At 43.0% G+C, this 14,387-nt stretch overlaps 1 protein-coding gene across 2 annotated transcripts in view; it reads left to right on the top strand.

Moving 5' to 3' along the window:
- Positions 1–14,387, top strand: part of trim36 (tripartite motif containing 36) — a 127,235-nt gene that overhangs the window by 72,309 nt on the left and 40,539 nt on the right. For both annotated transcript variants that reach the window (XM_069931147.1, XM_069931141.1), the window contains 2 exons: positions 3,024–3,277; positions 5,089–5,210. In XM_069931147.1, coding sequence (XP_069787248.1) covers positions 3,024–3,277; positions 5,089–5,210 — 376 coding nt within the window. The remainder of the gene's footprint in view (positions 1–3,023; positions 3,278–5,088; positions 5,211–14,387) is intronic.

Here is a 14,387-nt window from a genome sequence, read left to right as displayed (position 1 = left end):
TCATTGGATCAATTACTATTTTCAATAAAATTCCTGCTTGAATTTGCTTTTTTTATATATTCACAGTTTTGTTTTGGTTGCCATTTTAAATGGTAAACAGCTAAAGATAGGAGATAAGGTGCCTTCCTATGTTATATGATGCAGACTTGGGGATTTCTTCAGATACAGGAAATGAACGTGGGCTGGGGTGTAACAGGTTTCATTCACAGCAAACAGTGAAGACCAGTGGTTCTCAACCTCTTTTCGTTTCCACTCACAGGTGCTCTGTGGTTAGTAAGAGATTACTTAAGGTGGTATGAGAGTGCAAAGAAAAAAGATTGAGAACCATTGGTCTGGACCATTGATTTGAACTTGGTTAAACAAGTTGATAGATAACTTTGGAATGGTTATTACTATAGATTGATTGTTTCAAGTCTCATTGACGATAGCTAATAATTCTAAACTTAGAATCTTCAAAAAGATAAATGTGTCCAGTTTCCTGCTGTGGCATTGCTCATGAGAAGTAAAATAATAGACCAGTGGTTGGTTTTCAACCTTTTTCTTTCCACTCACATACCACCTTAAGTAATCCCTTACCTAACCACCCAGCACCTATGACAAACAGTCTAGACCAGTCGTTTCAAGCAACTTGTGCGTTAACTACTCTTTGCAGACGATGCCGCTTTAGTTGCCCATTCAGAGCCAGCTCTTCAGCGCTTGACGTCCTGTTTTGCGGAAACTGCCAAAATGTTTGGCCTGGAAGTCAGCCTGAAGAAAACTTAGGTCTTCCATCAGCCAGCTCCCCACCTTGACTACCAGCCCCCCCACATCTCCATCGGGCACACAGAACTCAAAACGGTCAACCAGTTTACCTATCTCGGCTGCACCATTTCATCAGATGCAAGGATCGACAATGAGATTGACAACAGACTCGCCAAGGCAAATAGCACCTTTGGAAGACTACACAAGAGTATGGAAAAACAACCAACTGAAAAACCTCACAAAGATTAGCATATACAGAGCCGTTGTCATACCCACGCTTCTGTTCGGCTCCGAATCATGGGTCCTCTACCGGCATCACCTACGGCTCCTAGAACGCGTTGTCACCAGCGTTGTCTCCGCTCCATCCTCAACATTCATTGGAGCGACTTCATCACCAACATCAAAGTACTCGAGATGGCAGAGGCCGACAGCATCAAATCCACGCTGCTGAAGATCCAACTGTGCTGGGTAGGTCACGTCTCCAGAATGGAGGACCATCGCCTTCCTAAGATCGTGTTATATGGCGAGCTCTCAACTGGCCACCGAGACAGAGGTGCACCAAAGAAGAGGTACAAGGACTGCCTAAAGAAATTTCTTGGTGCCTGCCACATTGACCACTGCCAGTGGGCTGATATCGCCTCAAACCGTGCATCTTGCTGCCTCACAGTTCGGCGGGCAGCAACCTCCTTTGAAGAAGACTGCAGAGCCCACCTCACTGACAAAAGACAAAGGAGGAAAAACCCAACACCCAACCCCAACCAACCAATTTTCCCTTGCAACCGCTGCAACCGTGTCTGCCTGTCCCGCATCGGACTTGTCAGCCACAAACGAGCCTGCAGCTGACGTGGACATTACCCCTCCATAAATCTTCGTCCGTGAAGCCAAGCCAAAGAAGAAAGAAGAAGGGTTTACTTAAGTTGGTATGTGAGGTGGGGGGGGGGGTGGGGGGGAATTGGAAAGGTGTAGAACCCACTGTGACGACTGAGCACCACAAACCATATTCCTTGTCCATTCTACCCATGGCTCAGCAACGTGAACATTATCTATCAGTAACGAACTCGATGGAGATTATTGTACATCTATCAATTTTTGATAATGTTTTGTATGAAATAAGAATGATAAGTTAATTGGAAAGTGTGAGCCACCCACATCGCATTTGAAAAGCCCAAGGTCAGAGGTTATGTTTCAGCAGCTGAGGAGTGTGGAAGAGGAATGGCCGTTTCCCTGTTAACTTCAACAGGGAAGGGTTTCAGTGGATGTCTACCTACTTCCAGTTAAAGTACGGGAACCATACCTCCATTGATAGATTAATGCTTCTAAGTCAGGAGCTCCCTGGCTCAAATCCACCTTCGGAGACTTGAGTGCAAATGTCGAGGTGCTAGAGAGGCAGGCTTCAATTGAAAGTTCACTGGAGGACTTGTCCACTTTCTCAGATGGAACTCAAAGGCCCAGTGGCACTGTCTAAAACAAAAAGAGCTGGGGGTCTTTCCCTGGTGCCCTGGCCAATATTTATCATTTGCACAACTTCATGAAAAAAAGGTGATGATCTCATCAGGCAGAGTTCCTCAGCAAACTGGGCAGTGCCGGTAAAGGGAGAGGCAAAGCATCAGAATCAAAAGGTTCTCTGTTTCTCCCTCTACACATGCATCTTGACCTTCTGAGTTAATCCAGCACTTGGTGTGTGACTTCATTTTTCCTGCATCATCAGTATTTGCTTTCTAGAGAGGAAAGGTTAATAATGGATAGCTAATATGTAATAGTCACTCAGCACTAACATACCAACAAGAGGGACATCTTTCTCAGATAAGATTAGATAAAGGAATCAAAATGCTGATAAGCATGGTAGCATATTCTATTGTTTTATAAGCAGAATGCTGTTTTGAAATAACAGGTAAACCTGTTGAAGGGGGGTGTGGAGCAGTAGTAAATTCCTCACTAAAGGGAGCTATGTGGTAATTCAGTGAATTGTTCAGGTGAGTACACACCCAGGTGCTGAATCAGACCTGCACTGCTGGCACTCAAAGTGAACAAAAGCCTTTGGCTGAGTGTGCTTGGTTGGAACTCATGTTTTGCCAAGATTGATAGGCTAGAGGCATCATACTTCCAACACAAACAAAGAGAACATCATGGTTCTTAAAACTAAATTCAAATAGAGCCAAATTTTACTCTGTATTCTGATACCAATCCACCCCAACAAGCCTGGAATGAATACATATGGGTGGGACTCCTGGGATGAAATGTTACGTGAATCGCAATCTTTTTCACTTGTAACTTTCTTCCAGACGAATGGAGAAAAGTCAAGAAATGAAGCCACAAATTTGATTGACAGGCTGTGCAGCATCTTGGAACAGCGCAAAATGAAGCTTATTAAGTCAATTGAGGATAGCCGTACCTCAAAACTGGAGAGATTACGATATCAAATGGATGAATATCATGGAATGCTGGAAAACAGTGGACTCGTTGGATATGCACAAGAGGTTCTGAAGGAAACAGACCAATCCTGCTTTGTACAGACAGCAAAGCAACTGCACACTAGGTACATTCAAAAAGTTACTTTCCATCTTTCACAGAATGTGGCAATCCTGGAATGTGTTTCTTATATTTTCATGAAGAACAAATTAAACTGTAATTTAAAAAAAACCCAGAATATATTGTCAGAGTATGCACAGTGGTCTGAGTCATTCTAGAGCACCCTTTTTTTCCTGAGATATTCCTGGTTTGGAGATTGAGGATTAACTAGTTGTGTCTACTTCTATTGCACCAATTTCTGCCTAATTTTCTATACCCCAGATTTTACCACACTAGGGGTAATTAACTGACCAATTATCTTACCAATCCACATATTTGTGGTATGGGTGGAATCCAGAGCAGCCAAGAAAAACTATTCAAACTCTACACCAACAGCACCCAAGTTCAGAATCAAATATGGGTCGGTGAAGCAGCTACTGTGCATTTTGGAGGCTTGGAAACTGAGACTGACCATGATTGCTAAAGAAAAATAGTCAGGACACAAAAATAATGTTTATTTAAGGTTGCTGGAAGCTGCAAATCTCAGGGAGGACAAAATACCCAGTTTATGTGTTGGTCCATTAAATTGCACAGTCTTAGAGGAAAGTTAGAACATTACAGCACAGAAAAACAGGTCCACTTGCCCTTCTAGTCTGTGCCGAGATGAAACTGTACACGGAAGTTGAATAAATAAGAAGTGCCTTTTATTCAGCCTGCTGTTGTTGAAAATTACTCTGCAGATGACTTTCGGATGTCACATTTCTGCCAACGTAATTTGGAGATCTTTGCCAGAATAAATGTTCTTGTAGAACAATTGCAAACATTATAATAAATTGTAATAAGGAGCATGAATTTAGTCCATCGTTATTCCCTGTAATTGGGACCCTAACAATGTTGCAGGTAGACCATTAAATTAGTTAACTGGGCCATCATGACAGGACAATTTTTTATATCCTTGTCTTGACTGACTATTTTGTTTTATGAGCATTTAAGGAATTCTTTGCTCAGCAGATATTTTAATGAATTTATGGCTATTAAAGACTGAGTCTCGCTGATTAGATTTGATTGACAAGGGTGAAAGATAGCATAATTCTTCTAAATTTGGTACTAACATGGCTTTCATCAAACTTTAAGAAATAAGAGCAGGAGAAGGCCATCTTTCCCTTTTTAAGGCTGCTTGGAGATTATAGCCAATCTACTTTACTGCTATTTTCCTGCACCTACTCCATAACCCACGACTCTTTAATATCCAGAAGTATATCAATCGTCGTTTTGAATGAGCTCAACAACTGGGGCAAAGAATTCCAAAATTTCATCATTTTCAGGGTCAAGAAATTACTCTCCATCTCAGTCCAAATAGCTGTCCCCTATTCTGAAACCATGATCTTGGTTCAATAGTCCTCATCATTCTCCCTGCAATATTCGTCAAGGCCTTTTGTAAATATGAATGACTTTTTCTGGAGAATACAGGCCAAATCTACTCCTATACCTGAAACTAGTCTAGTAAATCTTTCTTTATCGCAAGTACATCCTTTCAAAGGTAAGGAGACAAAAAATGAACACAGTACCCCATTAAGACCCTACACAATTGCAGTGAGCGTTAATGACTATTATTCAAATATTTATATAATATCAATTTCACAGAAGAAACATGCATTGTATGTTTCACAATTCTGGGCTCACCTACTTTTTGAGAAGAAAAAAGTTCTTGTTGCTTCTTTTTTTAAAATTGCTTTTGTGGTACCACAAGCCTTTGATGAGAACATTCTTTTGCATTTATCTTTTGTCCTCTTTGTATGAAGAAAGGACTTGGCAGATGATACAATATTTATGTTTCAGGATCCGAATGGCCACGGAATCATTGAAAACCTTCCAGCCAGCTGCAGAACCCTCCTTCACAGAATTCACTCTGGATGTTTCTCGAGAGGAGGAACTGCTAAAAGAATTATCCTTCACAAATGGTGAGTGCCTCTGAACCCAACTGATTCTGCCTGAAATCATGATAATATTCTCACGAGATTATCAGTCACTAGAATAGATTTTCTGGTTGTTATTGCATTACTGCTTGGTGGGCATGAAAGAATTCTCACAAAATACCTAATACAATGAGAAGGATCCCAATACTTGGTTCCCAGACGTAGGCCTCCAGCAGCCTGTGGCCTGGTGTGAGTCCTTCGCTGGTCTGCTGCTATGGTCACCTTCCCTGTAGGGTCCTCTCCCAGATTATGATCTCTTGGTGGAGTAGGGAGTTTACCTGCTCCGGATGCTCTGCCCTGATCCCCAGAGTCCGCAACCTTTGTGGTTTTATGCCAATCATGGGACGTCATTATCTTGGGCTCTCTAATGTAAAAATAAACGTCACCAGGCCTGTTCTGCAGGCAACTTCAAGCTTCACGGGGCCATCAGGTGGGATGGATGGGCAAAAGGATCCTGCAGAGGAATTCTGGAAGATGTACCTCCTCCCCTCCGCTCCCCCCAAGTAGTCTGCGCCAGCGGCCATGCTGCAGGTGCAGCAATCACATATGAGCCACCATCTTTAATCTTCAAACTTGGATGTTAATGAAAGGAGATGTGTTGGATTCTATACCATCCAGTATTCCCTGGAAGCTCACATTATAAAGATATTATGATGTGGATTAGTCTGATATTTGTTAATGATTGACGCACAGTAAATAACTTGAGAGGGTGACACTGAGTCATTGATTTACAGGCTTTTATTCACAATGGACAGGGACTTCATCCTGTGCCGTGACCTGGGCTTTCTGGGGAAGGGTTAAGGTGTTAGAGGCTTTATACAAGATCATAAAGAGAGGACCTACAGGTACAGACACAGGACGGTGGAACCAGGAAATCAGGAGTACACTACATTCACTCCTTGTTATTTTTAATTGTCCAGCAGAGTGAAGTGGGGCCCAAAGTCTGAAAGGTTAAGCAGCTCCAGTGGCATGATCTTCCATACTGACCGGCGGAGTGCCGGTTGTTGGGTTGCGGCCGGGGCTGAGATCTTGTTCCAGACTTACAGCATTGTGTTGACCTGCTGGGGGCGTGATAGTTTGGCCAAAGTAACTGGGGTGGGGGGGGGAGGGTGCAATGGTACATTTTGCATGTCTGTGGAAGGAGGGGGGATGCTGGTTGGTGTGTGTGCTCTTTGGGGGACCCCGTGTGCGGAGACTGTTTCCTCGCACCCATCCGGGTAGGCCACATAGGTGTATTGGGGGGTTCGTGTAGAGGAGCTGAACTCTTCGACCAGAGGGTCGGTTTTATGGCCCCTCGCATGTTTTTGTAGCAGGACTGGCCTCGGAGACATCAGCCAGGAGGGTAGTGTGGTCCCTGACGCTGACTTCCTGGGAAGGAGAAAATTATTTTGTGAGGAGTAGCAATACATAGCAGAGATCAAGTTGCATGGAGCGCCTCTGGAAGGACTTTCTGCCAGTGAGAGACAGGCAGTCCCCTGGACTTTAGGGCAAGGAGGATGACCTTCCATTCTCTCTCTCTCTACCTGACCATCCCCCTGGAGGATATAACTTGTGGTCCTGCTGGTGGCAATCCCCTGGCCAGCAGAAATTGGTGCAGCTCGTCGCTCATAAATGATGATCCCCAGTCGCTGTGGATGTATGACGGGTACCCAAACAGGGTGAATAGGTTGCACAGGGCCCCAATAACTGTAATGGTGGTCATGTCAGGTCAGGGGATGGCAAAGGGGAACTGCAAATACTTGTTAATAACCACGAGGTAGTATGTATTGTGATGGTGGAGGGAAGGGGGCCCTTGAAAGTCCATGCTCAGGTGCTCAAAGGGGCGTGTGACTTCCAACAGATGCACCCTGTCCGTACTGCCTCAACTATCACCTGAGTCTCTTTCTCTATGGACGAGTGTCTGATTTCATGGCCCTGGAGGGTGCGGGAGAAAAAGGCAACGGGGCAGCCTGACTGATTAATGGTGGCAGCCAAAGCTAAATCAGATGTATTGCTCCCCACCTGGAAGGGGACAGATTCATCCACCGTATACGTTGCGGCTTTTGCGATATCCTCCTTTATGTGGCAGAAGGCTGCCCGTGCTTCATTTGTAAAGGGGAAAGAAGTGGACCTGATAAAGGGCAGGCCTGTTCTGCATAATTTTGAACCCTCTGAGCATAATAAGAAAAGAACCCATGCACCTTTTCATGGCCTTGAGGTCTGGGGGGAAGTGGGAGGTCTAGCAGAGGTCGCATGCAGACGGGGTCAGGGCCAATGACCCCATTCTCCACGACGTAGCCGAGGATCACCAATCAGATAGTGTGTAAAACACATTTATTGTTATTGTAGGTCAGGTTCAGGCATTTGGCGGTACTGAGGAACTTCTGGAGGTTTGAGTCATGGTTTTGCAGGTCATGGCCGCAGATTGTGATGTTATCCAGATATGGAAAGGTGGAGTGCAGTTGTTTTGGTCTACTGTTAGGTCCATCTCCCATTAGAAGATGGAAAAGCCATTGGCGACACCGAAAGGGACCCTGAGGAAGTGGTAGAGGCGATTGTACGTCTCAAAAACTGTGTACTGATGATCTTCAGGGCTGATGGGGAGTTGGTGGTAGGGGGATTTCTGATCTATCGTGGAGTACACAAGATACTGGGCGATTTGGTTGACCATATCTGCGAAGCGAGGGAGGGGGTATACGTCTAGCTGTATGTAGTGATTAATAGTTTGACTATAATCGATCACCATTCCACATTTACCCCCAACCTTGATCGCCACTACCTGAGCTCTCCAGGGGCTGGTGGTGGTGTTGATAATCCCCTCGTCCAGGAGTTGTCGAACTTCCGCCTTTTTAAAAATTTTTTTAAATTTTTCATACTATAAACCGTATTAATCAAAATACACACAAACATTTCCCTCTTGAATATACACAGTGTCATTTTCTCCCCTTTTTCCCCCTCCCTTCCCTCCCTCCTTCCCACCCCCGTCCAAACCCATTAAACGTTCAACATATACAATACAATAAACCCATTAAACAATATCATCACACAATGAAAATAAACAAGAAAATTATGTCATCTACTTTTACACACTGGGTCAGTTCATTTCGTTTTCTTCTCATTCTAACATTTTAGGGGGTGGAGGTCCGCGGTAGGCCCTTTCTGTTGTGTTCCATGTACGGTTCCCAAATTTGTTCAAATAATGTGACATTATTTTTTAAATTATATGTTATTTTTTCCAATGGAATACATTTATTCATTTCCATGTACCACTACTGTACTCCCAGGCTCTCTTCTGATTTCCAAGTTGACATTATACATGTTTTTGCTACTGCTAAGGCTATCATAATAAATCTTTTTTTGCACTTCATCCAGTTTGAGGCCTAATTCTTTTCTTCTTATATTACTTAGAAGGAAGATCTCTGGGTTTTTTGGTATGTTTCTGTGATAGTACAGATCTATCACCAATGTACATAGTATATATAGTTACTGTATCTAGACTGTGCTTACAGCGATTGGCTGAGAGCTAAGCCACGCCTATTGTCTGGGCCTTAAAGGGTTGTGTCCCTAGCCAGGTTGGATCATTCCGGACTGGTTGGCCACCTGTGAAGAGCTCCTGTCGTTTGCTAATAAAAGCCTTGGTTTAGATCAACAAGTCTTTGATTCTTTCGACGAGCTCTACAATTTTATTAGCAAAAAGAATTTTTTTTGAAAGGGATGGAGCGTTTAACTCACCCAGAAAAACTTGATATCAACCCACAGTCAGCTACAGCCTTCAAAGCCTTTAACTTCTGGCTGCTGAACTTTGAAAACTTCCTGAGATTCATTGAGGTGGAGGAGGATAACCAGCATCTAACAGTATTGCTGTCTATGGTGTCCTTGAGAGTCTACGAGAACATCCAGGATGAGACCACTTACACCGCAGCCATAAAGGTACTGAAAGAACTGTATGATCAACCAGTGAACAGAGTTCATGTCTGGCTCGTGCTTGCGTCAAGGAAGCAACAGCCCAGCGAGTCCAGCAGGGCATATTTACAAGTATTAAAGGCGTTGGGCAAGGACTGTAACTGTGTGGACAAAACTGCTGTCGAGATCACAAACGATCTCGTCCGGGATGCCTATGTGGCCGGGCTCCGATCGAACGAAGTGAGGCTACGCTTGCTCGAGCAAGGGGTAGAAAAATTAGAGGACGTGGCCCGGATTGCAATCACAATAGAGCCTTAAAGTCCACCGAGTTCTCTAGGGACTGGACCCCATGTTCTGATGTGAGTAGAGTGCCCTTCTACCCTACCACCCCCCGAGATACTGACGGCCTGTCGGCTGCTGCTACACTGCCCCGTGCGAACCCAAAATGTTATTTCTGCGGGAGGGACAAGCACAGCAGGTCCCAGTGCCCAGCAAGAAAACCCAGGTGCCAGAAGTGCCTTAAAAAGGGCCACTTTGCTGCAATCTGTAGGTCTAAAATGGCCGCCGGCAAACACAGTGCCTCGTGTGAAGCCCAATCGCCACTATCCCATTCAAACTCTTCTTCCCCAGAGCTTTCATCCAATGAGAGCGAGGACTCCCCTGCAACGCCTGACGTCACGGAGACGCCGAACCCGGAAGGGGCAGCCCACCCTCGCAACCATGGTGTTGGCCCGCCTCTCACCCCCGTGCAGATCACTCGACCCGGCCTCGGTCCCGACTGTGGCTACTGCTGCGGCTGCCGCCACCACAGCCACCCCCGGGGCCGACGCTACCGCTGCTGCTGCCGCCGCCACAGACACCCCCAGGGCCGACGAGCCCGCTGGCGACACCACTCCAGCGACCCCAATCCCGGCACCACGGCGGTCACGCTGGATGGTCAGACCCCCTGACCGCTACAGTCCTTAACCTACCCCTTCCTTTTATTCTCTCCCTCATTTTTTTGTTTTTTTTTCCAGGGTCAGTTCTCCAAGAAGGGGTGAATGTGATAGTACAGATCTATCACCAATGTACATAATGTATATAGTTACTATGTCTAGACTGTGCTTACAGCGATTGGCTGAGAGCTAAGCCATGCCTATTGTCTGGGCCTTAAAGGGTTGTGTCCCTAGCCAGGTCAGATCATTCCGGACTGGTCAGCCACCTGTGAAGAGCTCCTGTCTTTTGCTAATAAAAGCCTTGGTTTGGATCAATAAGTCTTTGATTCTTTCGACTAGCTCTACAGTTGCTTTTTGTGATTTTATTTAATACCTGATTTAGATCTTCCCAAAATTTTTTCATTTTCTCACATGCACAAATTGCATGTACTGTTGTTCCCGTTTCCTTCTTATAGCGAAAACATCTATCTGATACTGTTGGGTCTCATTTATTTAACTTTTGGGGTGTGATATATAGCCTGTGTAACCAATTATACTGTATTATGCGTAACCTTGTATTTATTATATCTCTCATAGTTTCGGAGCATAGCTTTTCCCATATTTCATTTTTTATCTTTATGTTTGGATCTTGTTCCCACTTTTGTTTGGGTTTATAGCTTATTTCATCATTTTCTTTCTTTTGCAGCTTGATGTACATGTTTTTTATAAATCTTTTAATTATCATTGTGTCTGTAATCACATATTCAAAGCTGCTTCCTTCTGGTAATCTCAGTCTGCTTCCCAATTTGTCCTTTAAGTAGGTTTTCTGTTGGTGGTATGCAAACATTTTACCATGAGTTATTCCATATTTGTACTTCATTTGTTCAAATGATAATAAATTATTTCCTAAAAAACAATTTTCTATCCTTTTCTCTCCTATTCTCTAAAGGAAAGGTTATCTATTGTGAAAGGGATTAGTTGATTTTGCATCAATAATAACTTTGGTAGTTGGTAATTTGTTTTTTTCCTTTCTACGTGAATCTTCTTCCATATGTTGAGTAAATGGTGCAGTCCTGGTGAACTATATTGCACCAGTCTTTCATCCCACTTATAAAGTATATGTTCTGGTACCTTCTCCCCTATTTTATCTAGCTCTATCTTAGTCCAATCTTGTTTTTCCCTTGTTTGATAAAAATCTGATAGATATCTTAATTGTGCTGCTCTATAATAATTTTTAAAGTTTGGTTACTGCAAACCACCTTGTTTGTACCATTCTGTTAATTTATCGAGTTCTATCCTCAGTTTCCCCTCTTTCCATAAGAATTTCCTTATTCTCTTTAGTTCATTGAAGAATTTCTATGTTAAGGGAATTGGTAACGATTGAAATAGGTATTGTATCCTTGGGAAGACATTCATTTTAATGCAATTTAACCTCACTATCAATGTTAGTGGTAATTCTTTCCAATGTTCTAAGTCATCCTGTAATTTCTTCATTAATGGCTGATAATTTAATTTGTATAGGTGGCCTAAATTATTATCTAGTCTAATACCTATGTATCAGATTGCTTGTGTTTGCCATTTAAACTTTTAAACATTTTAAACTTTGTGAAATCCGCATTATTCATTGACATCGCTTCATTTTTATTTGCATCTATTTTGTCTTCTTGTACCCTGATATTTCTCCATATTCCTTCAATTTGTTATGTAATTCTTTTATTGATAATTGTGATTCTGTTAAGTATACTATAATGTCATCTGCAAATAGACTGATTTTATATTCCTTCTCTTTTATTTTTATCCCTTTTATTTTATTTTCTGTTCTTATCAGTTCTGCCAATGGTTCTATTGCTAAAGCGAAGAGTGAGGGAGATAGTGGACATCCCTGCCTAGTTGACCTGCTTAATTTAAATTGGTTCGATATATATCCATTATTGTCATCTTCGCCATTGGTTCCTTATATAATGCTTTAATCCAATTAATATATTTCTATGGTATGTTGAACCTCTGTAATACTTTGAATAAATAATTCCATTCTACCCTGTCAAAGGGTTTCTCTGAACCTAAAGCAACCACCACTGTTGGCGTTTTATTTCCTTGTACAGCATGGATTAAGTTAATTAATTTACAGACATTGTCCGTTGTTCTTCTTTTCTTAATAAATCCAGTTTGATCTAGTTTTACTATTTTTGGTGCACAGTTGTCCAATCTGTTTGCTAATAGTTTTGCTATTATCCTATAATCTGAATTAAGTAGAGATATTGGTCTATACGATGCTGGAGTTAGTGGATCTTTCCCCATGTTTGGCATTATTGTAATTATTGCTGTTTTACTTGAATCTGGCAAGTTTTGTGTTTCTTCTATCTGGTTCATTACTTCCAGGAGAGGAGGAATTAGTAACTCTTTAAATGTTTTATAGAATTGTTTAATAGAGTCCTTCCTCCCCAGGCATTTATTGTTTGGTAGCTTTTTTTAACTATATCTTGTATTTCCTCTATTTCAAATGGTTTTATCAATTTGTTTTGCTCTTCTTGCAATTTCGGTAGTTCAATTTTAGCTAGAAACTCATCTATTTTGTCTTCTTTCCCTTCGTTCTCAGTTCGGAATAATTGCTCGTAGAATTCCTTGAAGTTTTCTTTGATCTCTGTCGGGTTATATGTAATTTGTTTGTCCTTTTTCCTTGATGCCAATACAGTTCTTTTAGCTTGTTCTGTTTTAAGCTGCCAAGCTAGTATTTTGTGCGTTTTTTCTCCTAGCTCATAATACTTCTGCTTTATTTTCATTATGTTTTTTCCACCTTGTACGTTTGTAGTGTTACATATTTTATTTTTTTGTCTGCCAATTCTCTTCTTTTTGTTGTATCTTCCCTTGTTGCTAGTTCTTTTTCTGCACTTACTATTTCCCTTTCCAGCTGTTCTATTTCCCGATTGTAGTCCTTCTTCATCTTAGTTACATAACTTATTATCTGCCCTCTGATGAAGGCTTTCATTGCATCCCATAATATAAATTTGTCTTTCACTGATTCCGTATTTATTTTGAAGTACATTTTAATTTGGCGTTCAATAAATTCTCTAAATTCCTGTCTTTTAAGTAGCATGGAGTTTAATCTCCATCTATATGTTCTTGGTGGGATGTGCTCCAGTTCTATTGTTAATAACAGGGGTGAGTGATTAGATAACAATCTAGCTTTGTACTTCTGCCTTTATAAAAGCCTTGTCCTCCTCACTGTATCGCCTGCTTTTTATGGTGACTGGCTTACAATTGGGATGGGTTGGCTAATAGTGGTGGGGGATCGATGCAGAGGGTAAGGTGATCACGTGTTAGTTGGGCCAGAGGGGGGGAGAAGAAAGAGGGGGAACAGAGCTGCCAGCTAAGGAACTGTGGATTGCTGACCATAAGGGGTGGGAGAGGTTGGTCATGTTGCCTTGTGACACTCTTTAAGTGGCACTGGAAGCCTAGCCCCAACAGTACCGGTGTGCAAAGCTGCGGCATAATGAGGAGCTTAAAGTCTTGATATATTATGCCCCACACAGTCAGCGTCACCATAGTGTAGCTGTGGATTTCTGTGGAGTGAGACTTTAAAATGAGGGCGACTTTGTAGGTGATTGGTTTAGCCTCAAAGGAGTAATGTTGGATATTGTCTGAATGAATAAAGCTCTTGGTGCTCCTGCTATCAAAAAGGCATTTAGTCCCCTGGTAGTTGATGGAGATGTCCATCATGGAACGGGTGAGTTGGTGAGGGCTGTTCTGGTCCAGCACCACTAAAGCCAGGGTCGGTCCATGGTCTGACCTGTGCTGACTCGCTTTCTGGGGACATGGTAGTGGCGTATAAGATGGTGGCCCCCATGTTGCAGCATGGTTATCCTCAGAAAATGCCAGCATCCAAGATGGCAGCTGCCATGTTGTGCATATGGCAGCACTTGGGCTGAAGGGCTGTGATCGGCATACTCTTGCATAATGGCCCTCCTTCCTGCACTTGGAGCACATCGCATTATTTTTGGGAGTGTTTTTCCTGGCCGCAGAAGTAGCACTTTGGGTGCTCCTGAGAGACAGTGGCTGTGGTGGGCTCGTTAATTGGGGAGGTAGTGGACTGGTGGCAGTAGACCCACATCCCAGGATGGTGACCCCTGTGTGGGTCTGTCCGCAGAGAATGCTTCCATGTTGCGGAAGATGATCTCCAGTGACTTTGCAAGATCGATCACCCCTTTTAAGTCTAACTTACCCTGCTTGAGTAACCTCTGGCGCATGTAATCAGACCTGATGCTGGCAACATAGGCATCCTGGATCATGTCCTCCGTATTTTGGGCAGTTGATACTGCCTGGAAGTTGCACGCCCGTACGAGTCCCCACATGGCCCGGAGGAACCCAA

Source organism: Narcine bancroftii, chromosome 1 (genome assembly GCF_036971445.1).
Source record: "Narcine bancroftii isolate sNarBan1 chromosome 1, sNarBan1.hap1, whole genome shotgun sequence".
In the NCBI taxonomy this organism is placed as follows: Eukaryota; Metazoa; Chordata; class Chondrichthyes; order Torpediniformes; family Narcinidae; genus Narcine; species Narcine bancroftii.
This window is presented reverse-complemented; position numbering and strand designations above follow the sequence as displayed.